A 20,328-nucleotide genomic window follows, 5' to 3' on the forward strand; every position below is an offset into this window, starting at 1 on the left:
CTGACCAAACTTTTACGACTGAGCTGCGGAAAGGAACAATTCATGCATTTACAGCCATCACAACACATATCGTAAATATAGTAGCTGTGTATGTGACACTGCCATTTTACACGAGGCCGTAAACAGCTGTCACACAATGACTCCATTAAAGACGCTCACATTAACCTGCAGCACAAGTTTTCTTAAATTATTCCAGTATGGAAATATATAGTGGATAATGCTGTGTTAAAATGTATATCAGGATGGCCTTGCGGTTGTGGAAATTATCCCAAAACTTAAAAGTCACCGTTGACTCCTACAAGAACCATAGCAGATGAAAATCCATGTCCGTCTCATGTGAACTTTTATCATAGTTCATTATACATCAGTTAAACCCATAAAATGTATGTTATGGAGCATGTGAGCGTTAAACGTGCCAACTAGTTAGTCAGTTTGTGCCAAAGCACAGACTAGGAATGGTTCATCAGCATGTTATTTACCCAAGAGAAATAATCACTGAACCTCTTTTTGACTAATTTATAAATTGTGCAATTTCGCTTTAGTCTTCAGGACAGATGCTACATATCTATCACACACCATGTGTTCCCAGTGGAACTACAAGCACACTGCAAATGGCTAAACTGCTGCACTATTGCAGCTAATGCTGCTTCAACAGCTGCTCTTTTCTGCTTCATCCCTCATGCGCACCAACAAGTGATGTGTGTTTTTTAAAGGGCACGTGACACATACAGTATATGTGTGTAAGCATGCGGCCATTTGCACAAGAAATACTTCATTCACAGATTGTGTGAAGTTAGCCAAAGGCTTCAATCAAGATGTTCACCCTCCAGACCCACCAATGGTAAACAGACCTAACTATATCTATATATTCTACTCTCTACCTGACTCACTCTCCCTTTGTTTTTATTTTTTTTGTTTAATCAAACGTGTCATATGTATGGTAGATATAGATGGTGACGCAACAAGGGTGACGACCTGGATTTTATTTAATAATGTTGTTATTTCACTACACATTTCTGATGAAGTGGAGGAATGTAGCAGTCAGCTGCTGTTTTGTTCACATCAGTCAACTGTTTTGCAACATTACTATTTTTTTCTGTGCATATAAATTGGTGGTTATATCTAATGGCATTGATTGACTACTGTAGCCATCTTTGGTTTTCCTGATATCCTTTAAAGATTTTTTTTTTCCACTTCATGAAGTTTTTTCTGAAGCCTAAAATTGAACCAATGACCCCCTCAATGGTAGAGAACCAGTAGAGTCAATTGAATTAGCCTCCACTCTTTCTTCTATTACAGCCTCAGGTAACGAGGTATGCCTGGAAGTAGGTGGATGGGGGCAAACTAAGGTGGAGGCACTGGGGTTAGGGGATTTGGCCGAGGTGGGCACATGGAGGGGCAAGGGAATCTTCAAACTTCAAAGGTTTTAGATTGGACAAGAAACACACATTACAAGGAGGGGAAGGAGGAGGGCCAACACAAATCGAATTTACCTAAAAAGGGGAAATGCAGACAATGAGGAGTTGGAGGTAAACTACTTTTGACCCCACTTTTACCTGGTTACCCCCAGCTCTCCATTCCTCATCCCTTCCCTCCCTCCCTCTCCCTTTCCAGATCTGATTAAGCAGCAGTCAAAGGGAACCTCCACTCGTTGAGGATCCTGTCATGACAAAGAAAAACACAAAGCATGACCTGCCTTCAATTGGAAACGGATCCACGGTGGAGGGGCAAATACTAGAGGAAGAGAGCAAGGAAAAGAGTTGGAGATAATTGAATCAAGACTGCAGGGGAAGAAGATAAATCTTATTATTGATAATTCTGTTGAGGAGACAGAGAGAGAGAGATCAGTCTCACATCATTAAACGACAACTAATATACCTGGATCATTTGATGCACGCATGGGGCAGGACACGAGTGTGCGTGGACGTGTGTACCATATATGTGCATGGGTTTTTATATTTGTGCATACATAAGCTTGTGTTTTTACTTCAGTCGAGGTCATATTGTGTGTGCTGACACTGTATATTCACATAATCTCAAGTCCATATAGTTTTTAGGTCAATTTAAATATTCATACAGTGCATCCCATGTTGCAAAATACTGCACAGTGAAGTTTTTATGTCTCTGATGGAACAATTATAAATTTCCAGTCACAGAGCATGGAAAATAAAAGTGGAAAGCAAACTCTAATTTGTCTTTACTCGAAACAAGGTATTCTCTCCAGAACAAACACAGAACAAATATGTCAATTTTCCAGTTGGCTAATTTGTTGAGACCTCATGTTGCTGTCTAATGTTCCTCTTCACAGAAACGCCAGCTAAAACAATTGTTGTCTTGGTAACTGTGTTCAGATACAGTAGGTGCCTGAGCAGTTACTTTCCTTTACTCACTGGTTTCACTGAACTGCTGAGCTCTTTCAGTTTCAGGAAATAACCTACAAATTTACAGTCGATGTACTTACAGGTGTGTATGTGTGTGTGTGTGTAGCATTTTGCTTTACAGCTGTGCTAAGGAAACAACTCTGTAAATTATCCCAATTTATACTGTAGTGGTCATCTTTGCCACAATGATGAGCTCATGCTCCTGAGTGACACGAGGTCTCATTATATCACTTTTTGGAGAGAACATGACAAAACAAGTGTGCTCTTCTCCTTAATAAAGCCACACACAAAGTGTCAGAGCAAGAGGTGAAGTAATACTGGACATGCTCATTAAAACACTGAGTCTATGCTGTCATTGGCGAGTCTTTTCCCCCTAATGTCCAACTCTATGATTGAAGATGCAGCTGGACACTTACTTACGTCTGTGCATATAAAAAAAAAAATCGAAAGTTGCCAGATACATATCAACACACAGCAGCACATAAGGTTGTAATGTGTTCTAGAGAGTGGTGTGAATGAATATGGTCAATAATGGATGAAGAGGATCGCAAGGCCGACTGGTGCGTGGAAACTCAAGAGACAGGTGAGTCAGGGAAACTGTCTTGCTCACCTCTTCTGTTTCTCCTCTAAGCACTCGTTATCTCTCACATACAAACATGCAATACACAGATGCCATGTACATGAGCAAGAATACAGCATATATGTATCCAGACACACACATACAGAGAGAGGAAGAGAGTCAGCTGCCATTTCAAACAGCCTGATGTGTAAATAAACACCCAAGAGCTTTCCAGCCAAACAAAACCAATTTTCAAAGCTCTACAAACAGCACTGGGCCAATCGTGACACCAGCTTTTGGTTTTTTTTTTTTTTTTGAGGAACCGCACAATTAATATGTCACCACAAGTCATGACCACAAGACTCTGCTAAAATAAGCGCGCCACTTCAGCCCTCATCTCTGGAAAGAGTGCATAAATTGCTCACTTTGGAGTAAAGTCGTCCAGAACATCAATAAGCTGAATGGGCACCTGCAGCACTGGGGAAGAAAACGCTGCCTTTTTTTTACACTCTTATATTCCTCACACTCTCATCACCTCAGAAGCAACCTGTGAAACTATTTATTTATCCACTTTGGTCAGGTATTCCCTGTCACCCTCCATCACATACAGTACAAACATGCGCAAACACTCTCTGACTTTTAATGACGTTTTCATCACTGACACCATAAACATTTGGATAACATGCAAATTAAAACTCCTAACATAACAAATATCGGAACCTCCTTTTCTATTCAGGCACTTTAGATGTAATTTTTCCGCACAAACTCCGTGACTGTAGGTGATGAAAGAGGAGAAGATTCGTTTTAAGTAATGCACGGCCGCTGTCGCTCTCACTGTTACAGAAATCATGTTGGCATGCGGTTACACATCGGTGCATTGTCTCTTGCTACACTGTCCCTTCCACCTGTGGTGAGTGTAAGTGTGTGAGATCTGATCGTAAACACAATGTAGGTATGAAGAGTAGAAGAAGTGATCAAAGTGTCAACTAAAACCTGTGAAACTAAAAACTCACAGTGCCCCCTGCATGGAAACACTATCTGCACAGGTACGTAATTTAGATACCCACCTCCAACAAGGCTTTGATGTTAGTTAAAGTCCCGTTAAGTTTTAGTCAAACTATTACTACTACAACTCGCACTATTCCTGTTCTATAAATTATTGGTTTCACTTTCGAAAGACCCAGTTATCTTTGGATGTTAGGCTGATCTCAGGCTCTAGAGGAATCTAACAGGTGTCAATATTGGGATGCTAACCCCACAGAGTCTCAATAACATTGCCACAGCAATATTTAAAATCCAATTCCTTGTTAAAAGAACGGGGAGGTTTTGTTTGAATATATGGAAATTATAGATACAGTGTGACCAGAGCTTTGAGATTAAACAAGTTCTGATTCCCTCTGTCAGAATAAATGAACAAAGAAAGAAAAGCAGAGAACACTGTGTATTTATCGCTTCTCCTCTGTGTAATATTGGTTTCAAAGGTACAGTGGTAAGTGAAATACACAGGTTAGAGCATGAGGACCCCTGTCCTACCTACGCTCTGTGTGTGTGTGTGTGTGCACAAGTTTGCATGTGTGTGTCTCCTGGCAGACCCAGATGGCAGGCGGGCAAAGGAGAAGGTGGGCCAAGCGGACAGGAAGCTGTAAAGGAGAGTTCTGGTTACAAGGATCAGACGGTGGGACGAACTACGCTCAAAGCTGCCGCCGCTACCATACTCAAGGTGTGGGTTACACTTCTGGGCACAAGGGATACACACATTCTTTTCTGTATGTTCCCCAAAGGACACTGTGCATGTGTGTGTGTGTGTGTGTTTTAGTGTCCTAATTAACATGCAAAAGCAAATGTGCACACACATGCGCGTGTTCACGCAAAGTCCACCCCACCCCCCTTTTTAACCAAGTAGATCCACTTAAAAGGACTCGTATCAATTGTCAACGCCATGTTTAGTTGTTTGGGCCTCTTCTCTCTACTGATGAGGACCAGACCATGGAAAATGCAGCCAACCATTAGCCACATGTTGCTCCTAATACTGACCAAATAAAATATCATTCCCCCCTGCCAAGGAGGAGTTCATCTGGACTACCACATAGAGAGAAATGGGATGGAGACAGAAAAACAAAACATTAAGGAATGATACAGTGATGGACAGAGAAAGAGAGCAAGAGAGGCAGAGGCACTTGCAAATAAAGTTGTGATAATGTCAAAGAAAGAGGGAAGCATGTGGGTCTGCTGCTAATTTCCCACCCTGAGTGCAGTAATCTAAGGGGAAGATTAAGGTGAAGGATTTATTCTCGACTATTTTATTAAGAGGTGCTTTAGGCACTGGAAGAAGGGGCTTTAGCACTCCTCCAGCAGCGTGCCATACAATACAAGACAAACATTTGCTGTTATTTCACCAAAGTACTCTCAGATGTGCTGGGTCGGGACCTTGCCTTTTGCCACGGAGGAACCTGGCATCAAACTTCCCTGCAGCCCTCTGAAAACAAAAATCTGCCCCTCTTTTCCGTGGGTCCTGCCCTTAGCCCGTGTCTGGCAGATAAACAGCAAAGTGTCAAAAGAAAAGACAGCAAAACCCCACACCTAGTTTAAATTAAAACAGAAGAGAGCAGTGTGGATGAACCGAAGGAGACAAATGAATATGTTCCTTAACCTTAAAGAAAATGCTAAGAATAGACCTCAGGCTTTGAATAATGGTATTTTATAAAACAAATATGTTATCTTGACTTATTGTTAAATTACAATCATACAACTGTATCAAATACCTGTATGTAATCAAACAATTTCTTTTTATTATTGATAATAATCATTTAAAAACTATCGGTTACTGTGGGTTTTAAATTACAACTCAGTCTTAAAAAGAAGTTTACCAAAAACACTTTTGAAATGAGTCAAGGCCAGGAACGAGCCAGCAGCAGCCTCACCCACCTGTCTCTTTTGTTTGCTTTCTCACTGCTTCACCAAGCCGTTCGTAAACACTTACTGCTCTTCAGTGTGTGGTTGAAAAACAAGATACCTGACCAATCTTCTTCACTAACGCTGAATGTGTGCACTCAGGAAGGTGGAGAGAAATCAATCCATGAAGTCATCATGACACTAAAATAACAGTAATAAACAGCATCATCCTAATTAAAACAACTTCATTTGCATATCCCAAAAACCTGTGGTATGTCGGGACGAATAAGGCATTTTAAAAATATTTCTCCTATTTGCACTCAACGGTCAGCATGGACAGACAAAAACCACAGAAGTGGACGTTTCAACCACTCATAAAACACAATTCAGGAACCGGATCTCCCTCTTTCCTTTTCTGCACTTGAAAGAGAGGATGTGGCTAGATTTGATGAGGAGAGAGGTGGAGAGTGAGGGAGACATGACATTTGGGAAGCCTCTCTTTAAACCAAACTAAATAAATTCTAAATGTTAACATCTCAGGCTGCAGAGACTGGGATAATTAAGATGTGTGGTTAATAATAATAATTCAAGGAAAGGCTAATGATAAGTGTGGTGTTTATCTGCCAGACTACCAGATACTTAATCACCATTTTGTTTAATAGAGAAAGATATCCTTTGCAGTATGGAAGAAGATCATTTTTCTGATTTCGTCTTGCGACTAATGGTCATGTTCTTCTGGAGTTGGGACGCCCATCAGTGGAACAAATATAAGCACAGCACAAATCTCTATTATATTGTTCCTGAGAAAAATCTACTCCTGGAATGCATCAAATATTTCAAATTAATATCTAACAGTGTAAAAGTATCAAGTGTGGAATTTGGCTTTAATGCCTACATATCCAAACGATGGCTATTATGGTTGAGACCGGCGAGGAGGAAGGAGCCCAGTTCATGACATCATCCAAATCCTATAGGTGATGATGTGTGAACCGTACAGGGAAGGGCAGCTGTGGCTGGAAATGGCAGCAACAGAGAGATACTTAGGATGTCCAGACTGGATGGCAGGCAATGTTTAAGACGAGATGTAATAGCCATTCATGCCCCATAAAACTAACAATAATACTTTTAATAGCTGTTGGTCTGCCACAAAGATGAGTAAAAATTCCTAAACTCAATCTCATTTTGTTTTAATAGAAGCCATAAAAATGTTTAGAGCAATTTATTTTACATTCGGATTCATTTAAAACACTAAAAATCAGTCAAAACATTTCCTGCTGGGACACCATCTTCCTAATTCAAAATTGTGGCAGCTTTATTGTTGTCTGTATGCTAACTAAGTTAATCCCAGTCTTATGAACCAAAGCCAAACGCTAAACTAGTGTAACTGGTCTAGGTGTGTGCAGCTCCCAGAACAACCCACTACTTCTGCCTGTGTTGTGTTGGAGTTGATACATGTTTATTGTTTCTTCTAAAATGGCACGAATACAAATTATTGGTGCGCCTTAAAAGTGGTGACATAAGTGGACCAGAGTGATATTTCACACAGACTTGTCTTCAATTAGTATCACATGTGCTTTTAATCTTATAATCAGCCATTCAGCTTACTCAAATTCAGAAAGGTCCTTGTTCTGTTTGCTACCATTGTGTGCTCCACACTTAACATGGAAAGAAAGGAAGGTCGTCTGAGGAGATGAGGAAGAAAACGATTGCCAAGCACGGTCAAGGTAATGGTTATGAAACCACGTCCATGCAGATACAGTTGCTAATATTATTAAAACGTTTCAGGTTCATGGGACTGTAGCCCCCTGGATGTGGCCACAAGAAGAAAAATTAGTCCAGATTGAACAGAATGATAGTACCAGTGGTGGAAAAAGAAAAACTTCAACAGATAGGTAACAGATAGAAGCTGACCTCAAAGTATATTACAACAGTGCCCAGAACACACCATACGTAGCTTCCTGAATGACAGTGGTCTCTATTAAAGTTCAGGAAGACACATTAGTAAGTAATGCTTCAAACAAAAGAGGATAATACCCTAATAGTGAAACATGAAGGATGTTGAGGTATGCAGAGGGGCAGCCTTTTGACCAGATTATTTTAAATCAGTACTGAATCAGATTATCAAGGACAACAACAACAAAAACATGCTGTCCAAGGTTCACAGAGTTATTTCTCCGTTGTAGCAGGATAATGATCTAAAAGCAATAGATGAGATCAACACATTCATCATCACTTCCTCTGTCCACCAACTCAGAGAAAGGCTGATACGGCAGGTTGACTACATGTTGACAATCAGTCTAGGAACAACAAAACTCACCTCCAACATGTGGCAAACGTCATGCTTTATATGACATTTAATTAATTGTAAAATATCTGAACATGACAATCAAATTAGAACAAACAAAAATATTTTGTCTGGGTAATCTAAGAGTTAAACATAAAAAAAAACAGAGCATGGCCAGTTCAGTTAGATCAATTTAAGCCAAGACACTAAAACTGCTGAAGACTGACATGTCAACAAATACTACTCATCATATTAAATTATGATAGACATATAATTAGCCCACTGAGCAATTCATATTTTCTATGAGATTCAAAAAGAGCAGCATTTTGTTGGTGTAACCTATTCTTACTACTGTACTGGACTTAATGGTGAATCTATGTTATACTGAAAATATATGCCTTTCCTGTGGAGAACATACAGTTAATACAGGCCAAGCAGTTTGCCTTTGGGACACTGAACATGAGAGAGACGCAAGCTTGTAATAGAGCTATTTGTTTTCTTCAGAAACCTATCCAAATGCCCTCACTGGGATAGCAAGACTGCACAAAGGGCAGCTATGAATTGTTCAAGTCCGCTGGGACGGGTTATTGATTAGGCCTGCAGCAGTACAATGCAAATATGCAACAAAATTTAGAAATACGTATGTGTGTGTGTGTGTGTCTGTGTGTGTGTGTACTACTGTTGCAGTAAAATCCACTTAATCTGCATCACCTACATCATCTACATGCAATATAATTAGAACATATATAATATTAAATATATAATATAATATAAACTGCCCACCAGCAACCAATACTGCAAAAGTGTGTATTATTATATTATTTATTATATATTGTATAACTTTGACAAATAAATTAAGTGTAGGCATCTTAATATTACACAAAAACATAGTTTCTGTTTAAAAAATACATTAAACAAGTAGTTACAAGTGGTAGTAACTCAAGTACAGTAGTAGACATGTACACAAGATGTATATCAGAAGTGATGGTATTGATGGTATTTCTGTTTCAAAAAGCGTATCTGACCGTGACTAGTCCAATGCTTAGGTAAACGTCTGCAACCTGACATAATATATAATAAACTATAGATTCATGCAAACATAACTTCTCTTTTATCCCCCTCATCTCTCTCTCCCGCACATCCGCTGCCCTCCCTCTTCAACGTCTCCCTTTTCAACAAGAGCAGTTTGTCAGGGTCAGAAAGCAATTTAAAACCTCTATTAATGAGAGTCAGTGAGAGAGTGAAGTGAGAGAGGGAGAAGTTAAAGGGAGGGAGAGAAAGAAAGATGAGGTAGTGGGGCAGAGAGAAGAAGAGGATGAGGAAGGAGGGAGGGGTAGGCTGGGGTGTCAGCCATCAAAGCAGGCCAGGAGAAAAGAAGGCCAGGTGCTGGTTGTGGGAATGTGCTGTCCATGGTTCCATGGACCAGGGAGCTGGTGGGGGCTGTGAAGGGGGGGAGCACGGTGGTAATTAGCCAAGCCTGGAGGAGAGCGAGGGCCCTCCAGGGCCCACGGGGATAGCCCCTCCGAGAGGATACCATTTGCACTTCTACAGGAGCCGCCAGCCCCAGGCCACAAAGAAGGGGAAAAGGGGAACTATGGCATCCTTTATCAGGCCAGACAAAGACGCCGCATCTTTTCAAAGGAGACCGGAGAGAGAGAGAGAAACTCCAGTGTTCGTCAGAAGAAGGGGAAAAACGAAAAAGAGAAGAAAGAATCCTGGTACTGGTCAGGAGAGAGAGAGAGAGGGAGAGAGAGATATGCCAGCGTGTGGGTTGCAAAGCGAGACAGGAGGTTACGGTCATACTGTGACCCAGTCAGTCTTCTGAGACATCAGAAATTCACTCAGATCACTCACACACACACACACACACACACACACAGTTACAGAACTATATTCCCAGTGCACAGCAAATGAAAACGATACCATGTTGTTTGTAATCATTTCCATCATTAATTTTCGTTCTCATCCATTGTTGAGGTTGAGGCAAATCTGAAATGTCTTTTTAACTAAAATAACAGTTCGGCCACAAAAGAGGTTTTTCACTGTGCTTTACACCTCATCTCATGGGAGCTAAGTAGGAGCAGTGGATAAGGAGCCAAAATGGCCACCCTCTACCTTTGACATTATCAGGGGATCTTAAGAGTTTTGCCCTCCTGTAGAGTGAGGGAAAGTGGAGGTCACTGACATTACTTTTACCTATTACCTTTGGAGTACAGCTGCATTGGGGGGGTGAATGGTGGCCTTTGAGGCTGTGAGACTTTGTGCTCCCTGGTGAAGAACAGCCTGACACTTAGCTGAGTGGGGGCCAAAGGTCAGACAGGTCATGTGATAAGGCATTTCAAACCTGCATATAGGGCCCCTGAGTGAAGAGGCCTTAAAAACCTCAAGACCCTCCCTCTCCTCTGTGTGTGTGTGTGTGTGTGTGTGTATCTTCTTCCTTTCTCTTCTCCTTCCCCTCTCTGTCCCCTTTCTCACTCTCTCTCTCTCTCTCTGGACACAAAATGCCATTTGTTGTCCGTCAGTCAGTAGCGCAGGGCCTGGGTCGGCCCGGCGCTGAAAGCTCCATTCACACACCCTCTCACCCAGGGATGTTTTTGCAATTCAATATTTTCACACGCAGGCAGCTTCATCGTTACTTTGGAACCGTACACTTGGCAGGATGAGGATGGGGGCCTCTGGGACAGAGAGGCTGAGAGGTGGAGAGGTGGAGGGGCGGAGGAGACGGGGTCAGCACAGAGGAATCCTAGTGTCGGGAGGGGACAGACCTGCGCCAGCTAATGGGCCATCTTGAAATGTTTTAGCAAAGACCCCTCAAACACCTACACACACAAGAAAGTGCGCACACACACACACGCTCATGAGCAGGCACACACACACACACATTCCACCCTACTCATCGCCTCACAACTAATCTGACTCCAGGTTAACGAGGAGGAGGCTCTTATTTCCTTCATCAAAATCTCTGGGCTAATTCAGTCACACTATCGTGCCAGGAAAAATACTTTCTTCCCTCTCCCTCACTTACACCAGGCAACGTCTTTCTAGCCTATAAATATGAAGCTCTCGACAAATAAAGTGTTCGACGTCAAAATGCATCCTTTAGTATCTCTAAACATAACATGACAAAATTCAGCAACGTGAACATTAGCTGATGCTGAGAATATATTTTTATGTTTCAGCGGATAGTGTAAAGAGATTAGAAAGCAAACAGAAAATAAAACAAGTTTCATCTGAAAACAAAAGAGTGAGCGCAGTGGATATGTGCCTCATTTTAACCAAACCATTCCCGGAGATTTGTTCAAATTCCACCACTGTAACACCTAAGGATTTGTTTAGCATACAGAGTGGCTGAAGTAAATGGATGGCCTGCAATGAGAGGGAGCTCTTAATATATTTATCCCATGCACCATACTCTACTTAATGAAATTAAACCACACCAATAGTGGCCCTTTGTCTCTGGGGAGTTCGGTAATCAACATGCCACCAGTTTTCATTTTGTATGAAAATAAATGGCAGCCGGTGATTCGGGCCTAATTGTGTTGCACCGGGGAGGAGCGGGGTGAGAAAAGAAACTTACAGCAATGATGTAGTGGAGCCAATTTCATGGACAGCAGTGCTCAAGAGAGGTAGTGAAATAAGCAGAGGCATTCATCTGGGGACCAGTACCCCACTTCCACTCTCTTCCCCCCCTCTCCTCACTTCTCTTTCTATCCATCATACTCACAAAGAAAGTTAGCCAAGTATTAAACAAATAGTGAACTGGTGAGCCCAACTCACTAACGCCTGGCAGGGTCACTGGATAATGACAGCTCAATTACTGTGAATCTCCTTGTACAACACCCGCCCAGCACAATCCCTACACCAGCCCCACCTAGCACGGCAAATTTGTCAAACTCACCAAAACGATGGGTCTGACAGTGTAATCGCTAACCGTCCCCACCGACATGAAAGGGGTCTTTATCTGGCCAAATCAAAGAACCTGATCTATGAGAGAAAAGGGTGGGTGGTGGAGGGGGGGGGGTTTGACTAGAGAAGAGAAATGTCCCGCTTGGCCCCTGTGAAACATGGAGATGTCTCTAATCCACTTTAATGAGACACTGCATGCCCATCTTTGTGCTAATGACGAAACACAGTGAGAAAGACGGTGAGGAGGGGAGAGAGGGAGGAGTGGGAGAGATAGAAGTGAAGATGGAGCCAAGGCTTTGAACTGGCGGTCTGATGAAAGGGGAAACAAGCAGGGGGAGTTTAGAGCCGCACTGCTCCACACATGACTGTCTGTGTCGAAGACAGACAAACAGCCCAGGGGACAGAGCAGTTTGTCTCCTTATCATATCTGGACAGGATGAGCCATCAGCAGCGCCAGATTGAGACTGAAGTGTGTGCGTCTCGAGAGACGAGCAACAATTTGTGAAACTACCACAGAAGAATAACTAAAAGAAAAAAAGCTCTGTTCAACTGACTGAAAGACAATTAAGAGTCACATTCCACTATGTGTGTCCACAACTAAATATGTCTCTGTGGGTAATATAGATTTACTAAAGTAAAGTGAAGTAAACTCACTTCTAAATACTTGACACCACAAGTTGACACTGTGCCATTATAATGTACATGTATTATCTAAGAAGCCCTTAACACACAACCTGACATCAGCTGTTGGACACTAATAAGAATTTCCAGTCTACATATTTGCTACGATTTAGTCCATATTTTTAATGTTTTACATGAGACCAAGTGACTCGTGTAAAAAAACAAAAAAAATGCATAAATTAATACTTCCTCTCTTTTCTTAACAGAAATTTGCAAAAACAATAACATAAGTCCTTCTTAATTTGCTAAAATGCTTCATGCCAAGAGGTACTTCCTTTCTGACAAAAGAGCATGAAAAAGAAAAAATGAAAAAAACAAAAAACAAAAGGAGAGAGCAAGAAAGTGAACAGGCTAATACCAAACAAATCAGGATTAGACCCAGATAAGACTAGTCACAATGCTGAACAATACCAGGGATATCACAATGCAAGGAGGAATCATGAGGGCTGCTAAAACACGCTAATTAGGGACTCAACACATTTGCCACTTGTTTTGCAAACAACACACACTGTAACAGCGGGTGGTGTACAATCACACTAGACACACAGAGAGACAATGATTTAGACTTAATCAGCATACTTGAGAAATCAGGGCGAGGTATTTCATATGGGACAACTCCAGCAGACTCAGTATATTCTTAGCTCTGGATGAATCTTCTAGACATGGTGCAGCAGTGCTGGCATGTAACCTGATAAGTAGCCACGGGTCAACACAAAATACATTCAATTGCAATGGAATGGCTTTTCATTTTTTGAACGTCCTTTACAAGAACACATATCGCTCTCCGAACGCTGCTTGGCTATTTTTAACAAGGCCCTACCCCCATCTGCAGACTGAAATCGAAGAGTATGAGGAGAGACGAAAAACAGGGGGCTGCTTAAAAAGAAAACATCAGGGATATGTCTTAAACTCTCTCAGGCATGCCACAGTCTCCACTGCCAAACGATTGGGAGATTGTCGTGTTTTTACAAACACGGTGGATGAGGTCATGGTGCAAGGCAGGAAAGAGGCATATTTGCCAACTGGTTAATGTGAGGTCAATGTATCAGTGGAATGAATGGGATTTAGAGCCATGCGCAAGGGCTTAATGCATTTGTATTTATATGTCAAATCAAAATTTGACTGAGCCAGCTCGAGACCGTTCAGGATGCGTAGAGCTAAAACGTGCGTGTGGATACTTGCATGTGTCCAGGTGTAAAAGGTGGCCACCCATCTCTCTGTCAGACTAGCTCAAGGTCAAAGCTCAGAACAGTGACAGGACCTCCAAAAACCATACAAAATGCTGTACACACACACACACACACACACTCACACACAGAGCGAACTGTGCCAACTCCTGCTGTTTGGATGACATTTACACTCAACCATTCTTGTTCGTGATTGATTGGGGTTAAACCATACCAGTGCCGAAAATCTGTCAACGCTAAGGTGTGCGCATGCGTGTTTATTCACACTCTATCTGCATTTCTGTGTATGGTGCGCATACACTCCAAGGCAGGGAACCACTAAAGGCCAACCCATTGTTTTCAAGTCTTGAGTGAGTCTCAGCCAACGCTGAGGAGGGAGTGTTCCAAGTCACAGTACTGCAACTGGAGTCATTTTCCTTATTGTATGACCAAACTGAATATTTGCATTCAGACATATAAAAAATACATATATCTGAGATGTTACAGTACAGAATGATGTGAGACTTGTTTCAAAGAAATAACAGACGAATATATATCTATAGATATGGGATAGGATAAGTGAAACATCTATACAAATTGTCTATAACTAATGTTATGATAACATGAGGGGATTCCATGTATTCTCTGTATTTTTGTGGAAACACAAGGCGGCATGTTGCGGCACCTGCAATTGAACAGGTTACACCAGATCTTTATTATTTTCCAGGGATACTTGGCCATAGCATCAGCAGCACAATTGTAACATTAACTGACTGAATAAATGTAGTGAACTCAGTGTAGTTAATAAAAAAAGTGTCAGTAAAACTGCTGTAAAACAAACTTTAACCAATAAGTTCCAACTGAACTAACCTCTAAAATATTAAATCTTCCCACTCTTACAGCTTTCAAGCGCCAGCTATTCGTCGAGTCACAAGTTCCTTATGATTTATTTTTTTCCCTGCACAGGCGGAAGCGATCTTGAAAGTTTTCTTTATTATGGTGGCTATTTGGAAGATTTAGAACTAGTAAGCAGAACTGAGACATCAGACTACACAGTTCTTTTCGCGTTTCAGGGTAATGTGAATACTTTCCTGGAAAGAACATTGTCCAAGAGTCTCCTCTCGCAGCAAATTTGAAGATATGGTTACAAAAGGCAATGCATCTTTTTTTGTATCATATTATGTGAAGGAAAAATGCGTACCATATGTTAGTGAAACAGACTGACCATAACCGTGACCAAAAGCTCACCCTAACCTTAACCACAGTAACTTCCACTACGACAAATTAACATGTTAGAAAAAGACTGATTTATGCTTTTGTTATGAAAGTGACTTGACTTTTTAGAAGTCAGGAAAGAAGTTACTTCATTACAGTTTTACATGTACAGTACAAAGTTATTTTACTGGACACACATGGACAATACATATAGAAAGAAGACACTGCTCACAACACACTCTACACTGTGTCCTACATGCTCACAGTAGGCCAGGATGACGGTCTTACGTTCAACAAACTTCCATAATCAAGTACTTATGCAGCATACGTACACATGCCAAATGTGGACTGATGCAATTAGTTAGGCTACACAATTTTGTCAATCCTTCAAAATCTGATACAAATGATCTTAAAATCAGTCCAATTGCTCAGATCAAAATGACCAAATACCATGAAGAAAGAAAGTGTAGTGTTTCTGTTTCACAACTTGAACTTTTACTAATCACTGTTAATGGCTAAACAGCATTTTTTTAATTTAAAGTTCAGTTTAAAAATAAAAAAACACGATGTCACAATCTGACGTCACCTGAATGAACTCGGTTTTCAGTTGCAAAGACTCACGAGACTATGATGTTTAGGTTCAGTCATTTTAGACAGAGATGAAAATTTAAATTAGTATAGCTAGATTAGAGCAATACAAACAGCATTAATTGATGTAAATGGGCTTGATCAGAGCACAAGAGTCAGAGGTGCCTTATCCTGTTTTATCTATGAATAGTCTACAGCACTAAAAGAAAGGTCTCAATAGTAGTTTTGTTTTGCAATGTGTCCAACTTAACAGTAAATAAATACATACACAATGATAATTTGACAATTAGAAACAAAACTAGCATCACTAATTAAACTTCTTGTAACACTATGGAAACATCTTCTAAATCTATCAAAGTAAGAGTCATCAATAACACTTCTATTAGTTTATGTTGCCTTTATCAGCCCACTGTCTCTTCCTTCAAAATAAAAGCAACTAAAACAGAGATTTACACTTTCAGACGGTACAACTAACTAAGCAGTCGCTACCATGCATTCAATTTTCATTTGATGATGGTATCGTCTTTATGTTCAGGCTCTAATCTGCGAACACAGAGGAGTGCTATCTGACACACATTACAGCTGCAAAGCACTAATACATGGGAGCCTGCACAGAACCCTGAACGTTTAGCCAGAAGTTCAACATAGCTACCATTGTTGGTTTTAAAGTGTTATGGGTTGGGTTTTATTACTTCTGTCAAAACACCAGAAGCTGTTGAGCCAGGCCAAGTTCATGACTGGGAGTCCATCTAATAAGGGCCTTTAACACAAAGATCAATAGGATATCTGGCAATTAGTATATATAAGCCAAAAAGTGAGAGGGGGAGTGAGAGGGAGGGAGAGAGTCAGAACTTGTGTGTGTGTGTGTGTGTGTGTGTGTGTGTGTGTGTGTGTGTGGTGGGTGAGGAGATATAGTGGTCATTTTGTGCAAAATCAGCAAAAAAACAATTAAAAGAAATAATAAAAAAAAAACAAGCAGGTGGTAAAAAGCGAGCTTTTATTTGATTGACTTGACAATGCAGGCCGCCCTGTAACTAAACATGTTTAGAAAATCAATGGTTTGTGTGAGCTGCGGTCAGAATCAGTGTGGCTTCGAGACCTTCCTGCTTCTCTTCATGTGTGAAGAGCGATTACATGTTTCTGTTTTAATTGTTTTTCTTCAGCTTTCTGTGGAGAGGCTGCAGGAGAGCAGAGGAGCAGCGTCTCTCTGTCTCACCTGTCCACCAGAAAATGACAGGTGATTAAAACAAAAAAAAAAAAACTACACCCACTCAACCGGAACTCTTAATTGATCTGAACCCAATTTAAAGCTCAACAGAAAATAAAACGCAATAAAACAGACGCGGGGTGTTAAAGTCAGTGCGCAACACAGACCTGTGCGCAGCGCACAGACATGTGAGCATCGATTAAGAAAAATATCGCCAGTGTGAGCAAATAAGGTGCGAAACCTATTTTATTGTCACTTTGGTGCTGTGTTCTTTTCCAGATTGCATGCATCGATTTTTATTTTTTCACACATCGAAAGGCCAGATCCTATCCAAGCCGTTATCTTTCATCAAATGAGATGCAGCGTTAAACTCGCGTCACAGGATTTCTTTACTCGCTGAAAGATAAAATACCATTCAAATGTTTAAATCCATAATAATCAACGGGAGGCATCATATAGCAGAATGGGCTGAGGTCCAGGTAAAATTAAATAATAATCAACACGACATGCAGCGTTTAAAGCTCAAATTAAACCCAGTAAATTATTGAAAGTGTGAGGAACACAGAGGAGAAGTGGCAACAGGTAAACAACTAAAAGGCCCACTTGTGAGGGCGATGTGACATTATAACCCTAACAAACCCCAAAGCATTCTGTAAACAAACCAGGAAGACTGCATCAACTAGGTCGTGCACTTTCCAGTGTCGCCTGGTCCAAGTGTGCAGCGCCGAGAGAAGCACATGTAGACGAGGGTTCCCAATAAAATGAGAAAGCAGCTGGTGGATGCTGCAGAGGGCCTGCTGCACAGCATTTTACCTAAACGGCAGAAAAGGAAAAAAGGGAGGCTGGGATCTACTCCCACGCGTCTTATTCTAAAGTTGTGGGCCTGCATGTTTTGAATGTTAAGAAGAACAAGATATTTTTTTCACGCCTGCTCTGTTTTTCTCCCCCCCCCCAAAAAAAAAACCGCTGCAACACAAGCGGCCTCTGGGCTGCAGAGGACCTCAGTGGTCCGACATGAGGGTGCTGCAAAGCCAGGTATTTGTGTTCATTAGCACCCGGATCAACAGACTATGAGGGCTGTTTAGAGATGAAGACCAAGTGCAATTACTGGCAAGAAGCAGGAGCCTCCGCATGGTTCATTATTTTTACAAAGCAGTCTAATGAGCGTTTTGCTTTTTTTTTTTTTTTTTTTTTTGCTCGTTTTCTTTATTTGTTTATTTCTGTGTTAAAATTGGGTACATGCAAAAGCAATAACAAAAACATTGCATGTAAAAAAAAAAAGAGGGTTAGTTATTTTTATTCGTATTATTATGTTTCTGAATTCTGGGAAAACATGACTGTAAATGTAAGAACCCCACCTCATGCATTCATTAGCATTTTAAAACGCACTGTGAGACTTGTAGTTTCATTTTAAATAAACACGTACGAGGTTTTGTTTGACAGGCTGTGCACACGTATTTATTTCACTTAAAGTCTGACATGTGAATGCTGAGCTTTTTTTTTTTTTTTTTTTAAATGCCAGAATTATTTTTAATACACAGATCGAGGTATGACGTTGGATTAAGAAGGCCATGGCTTTGGCAAAGTTACAAAGTTTGTAAAGGCCTGTAAACAAACTATTAAAAACGTCCAACCTAAAAACAGCAACAGTTCTAATTTAAAATAATTTAATAAACGTGTCTTAAAAATACTTAAATGCTGAAGGTTAAATGTTCCTGTTGTTTTTAACTTGACATTTTCACTAAACTACAAATCGAAACTCACTGCAGATTAAAAAATATATAAACAACAGACATATTAAAACACATCAAAAGCAAACGTCAGCAGGTCTAAATTAATCTTTGTGGAGTAAAGCAATCGTCTTTCAGATGAACCGAGTATTAAAAAGCAGACTGACCCACATAGTTGACTGTAAAAAAACACAAAGTGCATTCGTGCAGGAATACAACAGGATGGTGTAAATAATTTCAATAATTCATAAATCAACCCACCAACAATAAACAAACAATAAACACGGTCCATTTCCAACAACAAAGTCGTGTTCAAACTGAATACATGAATTTTCCGTGTGACGCGAGGAGCAGTCCAGTAAGTGGGAGCATGGGCGCATTATTGATTGACATTCCCAGGAGGAGGAACCAGTCTGCAGCAGTCCGAGGGCCCTGGGACAAAAAAACAAAAGTTGCCAGAGAGCGATATCTTCTGCTGGTTCAAGCAGGATCGACTAAACAACAACAACAACAAAAAAAAGAAATCTGCATTAAAAATATTAGCTGTGTATTTCTGAATGCACATGTTGGCGTCTCCGTGTGCAGCTGAGCTCGGTGTGAGCTGAGCAGCAGCAGCAGCAGCAGCAGCAGCAGCAGCAGCAGCAGAGCGGTGCCACAGCGCCCACTATTTCAAAAGCCGGGAATATGATTTCACAAGACTTGGAACGGCTCTATATAAAAAAAAAAGTTACTATCCATTTCGACAACTTTGCTCGTAACTTTCGGGAAACGAAATCTACCTCCAGCCGAACCTCCGACGACCCTAAAAAAAAAAAAAAAAAACAACCAAATGACCAGATCGAGCTGAGGCTCGGACGCCGGTGTTTGTCGGAGAGTAAGCGACTAAAAGCACCAGCGGCGTTTCTCATCACACATGAAACTTTCTGACACTGGGAAACCAACGAAGCCAAAGAGCGCAGCACGCAGGGGGAACGACGCGGACGCGGACACGGAGCAGCCGGAGCGGGACACGTTTCCAGCAGAAAAAGTTATCTCTGGACAAAGAGTCGCCCCCTCCTCTCTTAAGGATATGACAAATGACAAGGACACACTGGACATCTACCGACCCAGGAGTTTGGTGCCGGCGGCTGAAAGCGATAAGAAGGGGGGAAAAGGAAAAACCTACTTTTGGCCAGTTTTCTCGCCCTCGCCTTGGATCTCATCTTGTCGGCTTGTAGATTCCTCTCGTCGTCCTCCGTGAGCCCAGAAGCAGCAACAACACTATCTTCATCTCACCAGCATTGTCAGTTTGGACACCTTCGCACATGCGCACAGGCCATTCAATCTGACACCCTTGCCGGGGCCAAAAAACTTTCCAATGTATTCATCATCATCACTTTTTTGTCCTATCGTCTCCCCTTTAGATCACTTATCTCTTCCCCTCCTCCTCTTCCTCCTCCTCCTGCTCTCTCCTCACCATCTCACCTTCCCTCCGTCCCCCCTTACCATCCCCTTACCCTCGTCCCCCTCCTCACCCATGCACCCCCCCCACCCACCCCATTCAGCTCCTGCCAGCACCTTCTTGGATTTTTTACCCTTTTAACTGCGACAACTTGGTTTTCTTCAACGGGCTGTGGACATCGGGAGGTTTGGTGAAGTCAAGGTCGTATTATAGCAAAGAAAAGCTCGTTGTTTATATGAATATTATTATGATCACTGTGTGTTATGATTATTATTATT

At 41.3% G+C, this 20,328-nt stretch overlaps 1 protein-coding gene across 7 annotated transcripts in view; it reads right to left on the reverse strand.

Moving 5' to 3' along the window:
* Positions 1-20,081, reverse strand: part of prdm16 (PR domain containing 16) — a 160,196-nt gene extending 140,115 nt beyond the window's left edge. For 4 of the 7 annotated variants that reach the window (XM_026368703.2, XM_026368705.2, XM_026368704.2 and 1 more), the window contains exon 1: positions 19,775-20,080. In XM_026368703.2, the coding sequence (XP_026224488.1) occupies positions 19,775-19,811 (37 nt within the window). In that variant the 5' untranslated portion in view covers positions 19,812-20,080. Of the gene's footprint in view, positions 1-19,774 lie in introns of all 7 variants that reach the window. The other 3 variants (XM_026368707.2, XM_026368706.2, XM_026368709.2) reach the window with 2 other exon arrangements.
* Between the last annotated feature and the right edge of the window lie 247 nt (positions 20,082-20,328).

This window comes from Anabas testudineus, chromosome 7, assembly GCF_900324465.2.
Source record: "Anabas testudineus chromosome 7, fAnaTes1.2, whole genome shotgun sequence".
NCBI lineage: Eukaryota > Metazoa > Chordata > Actinopteri > Anabantiformes > Anabantidae > Anabas > Anabas testudineus.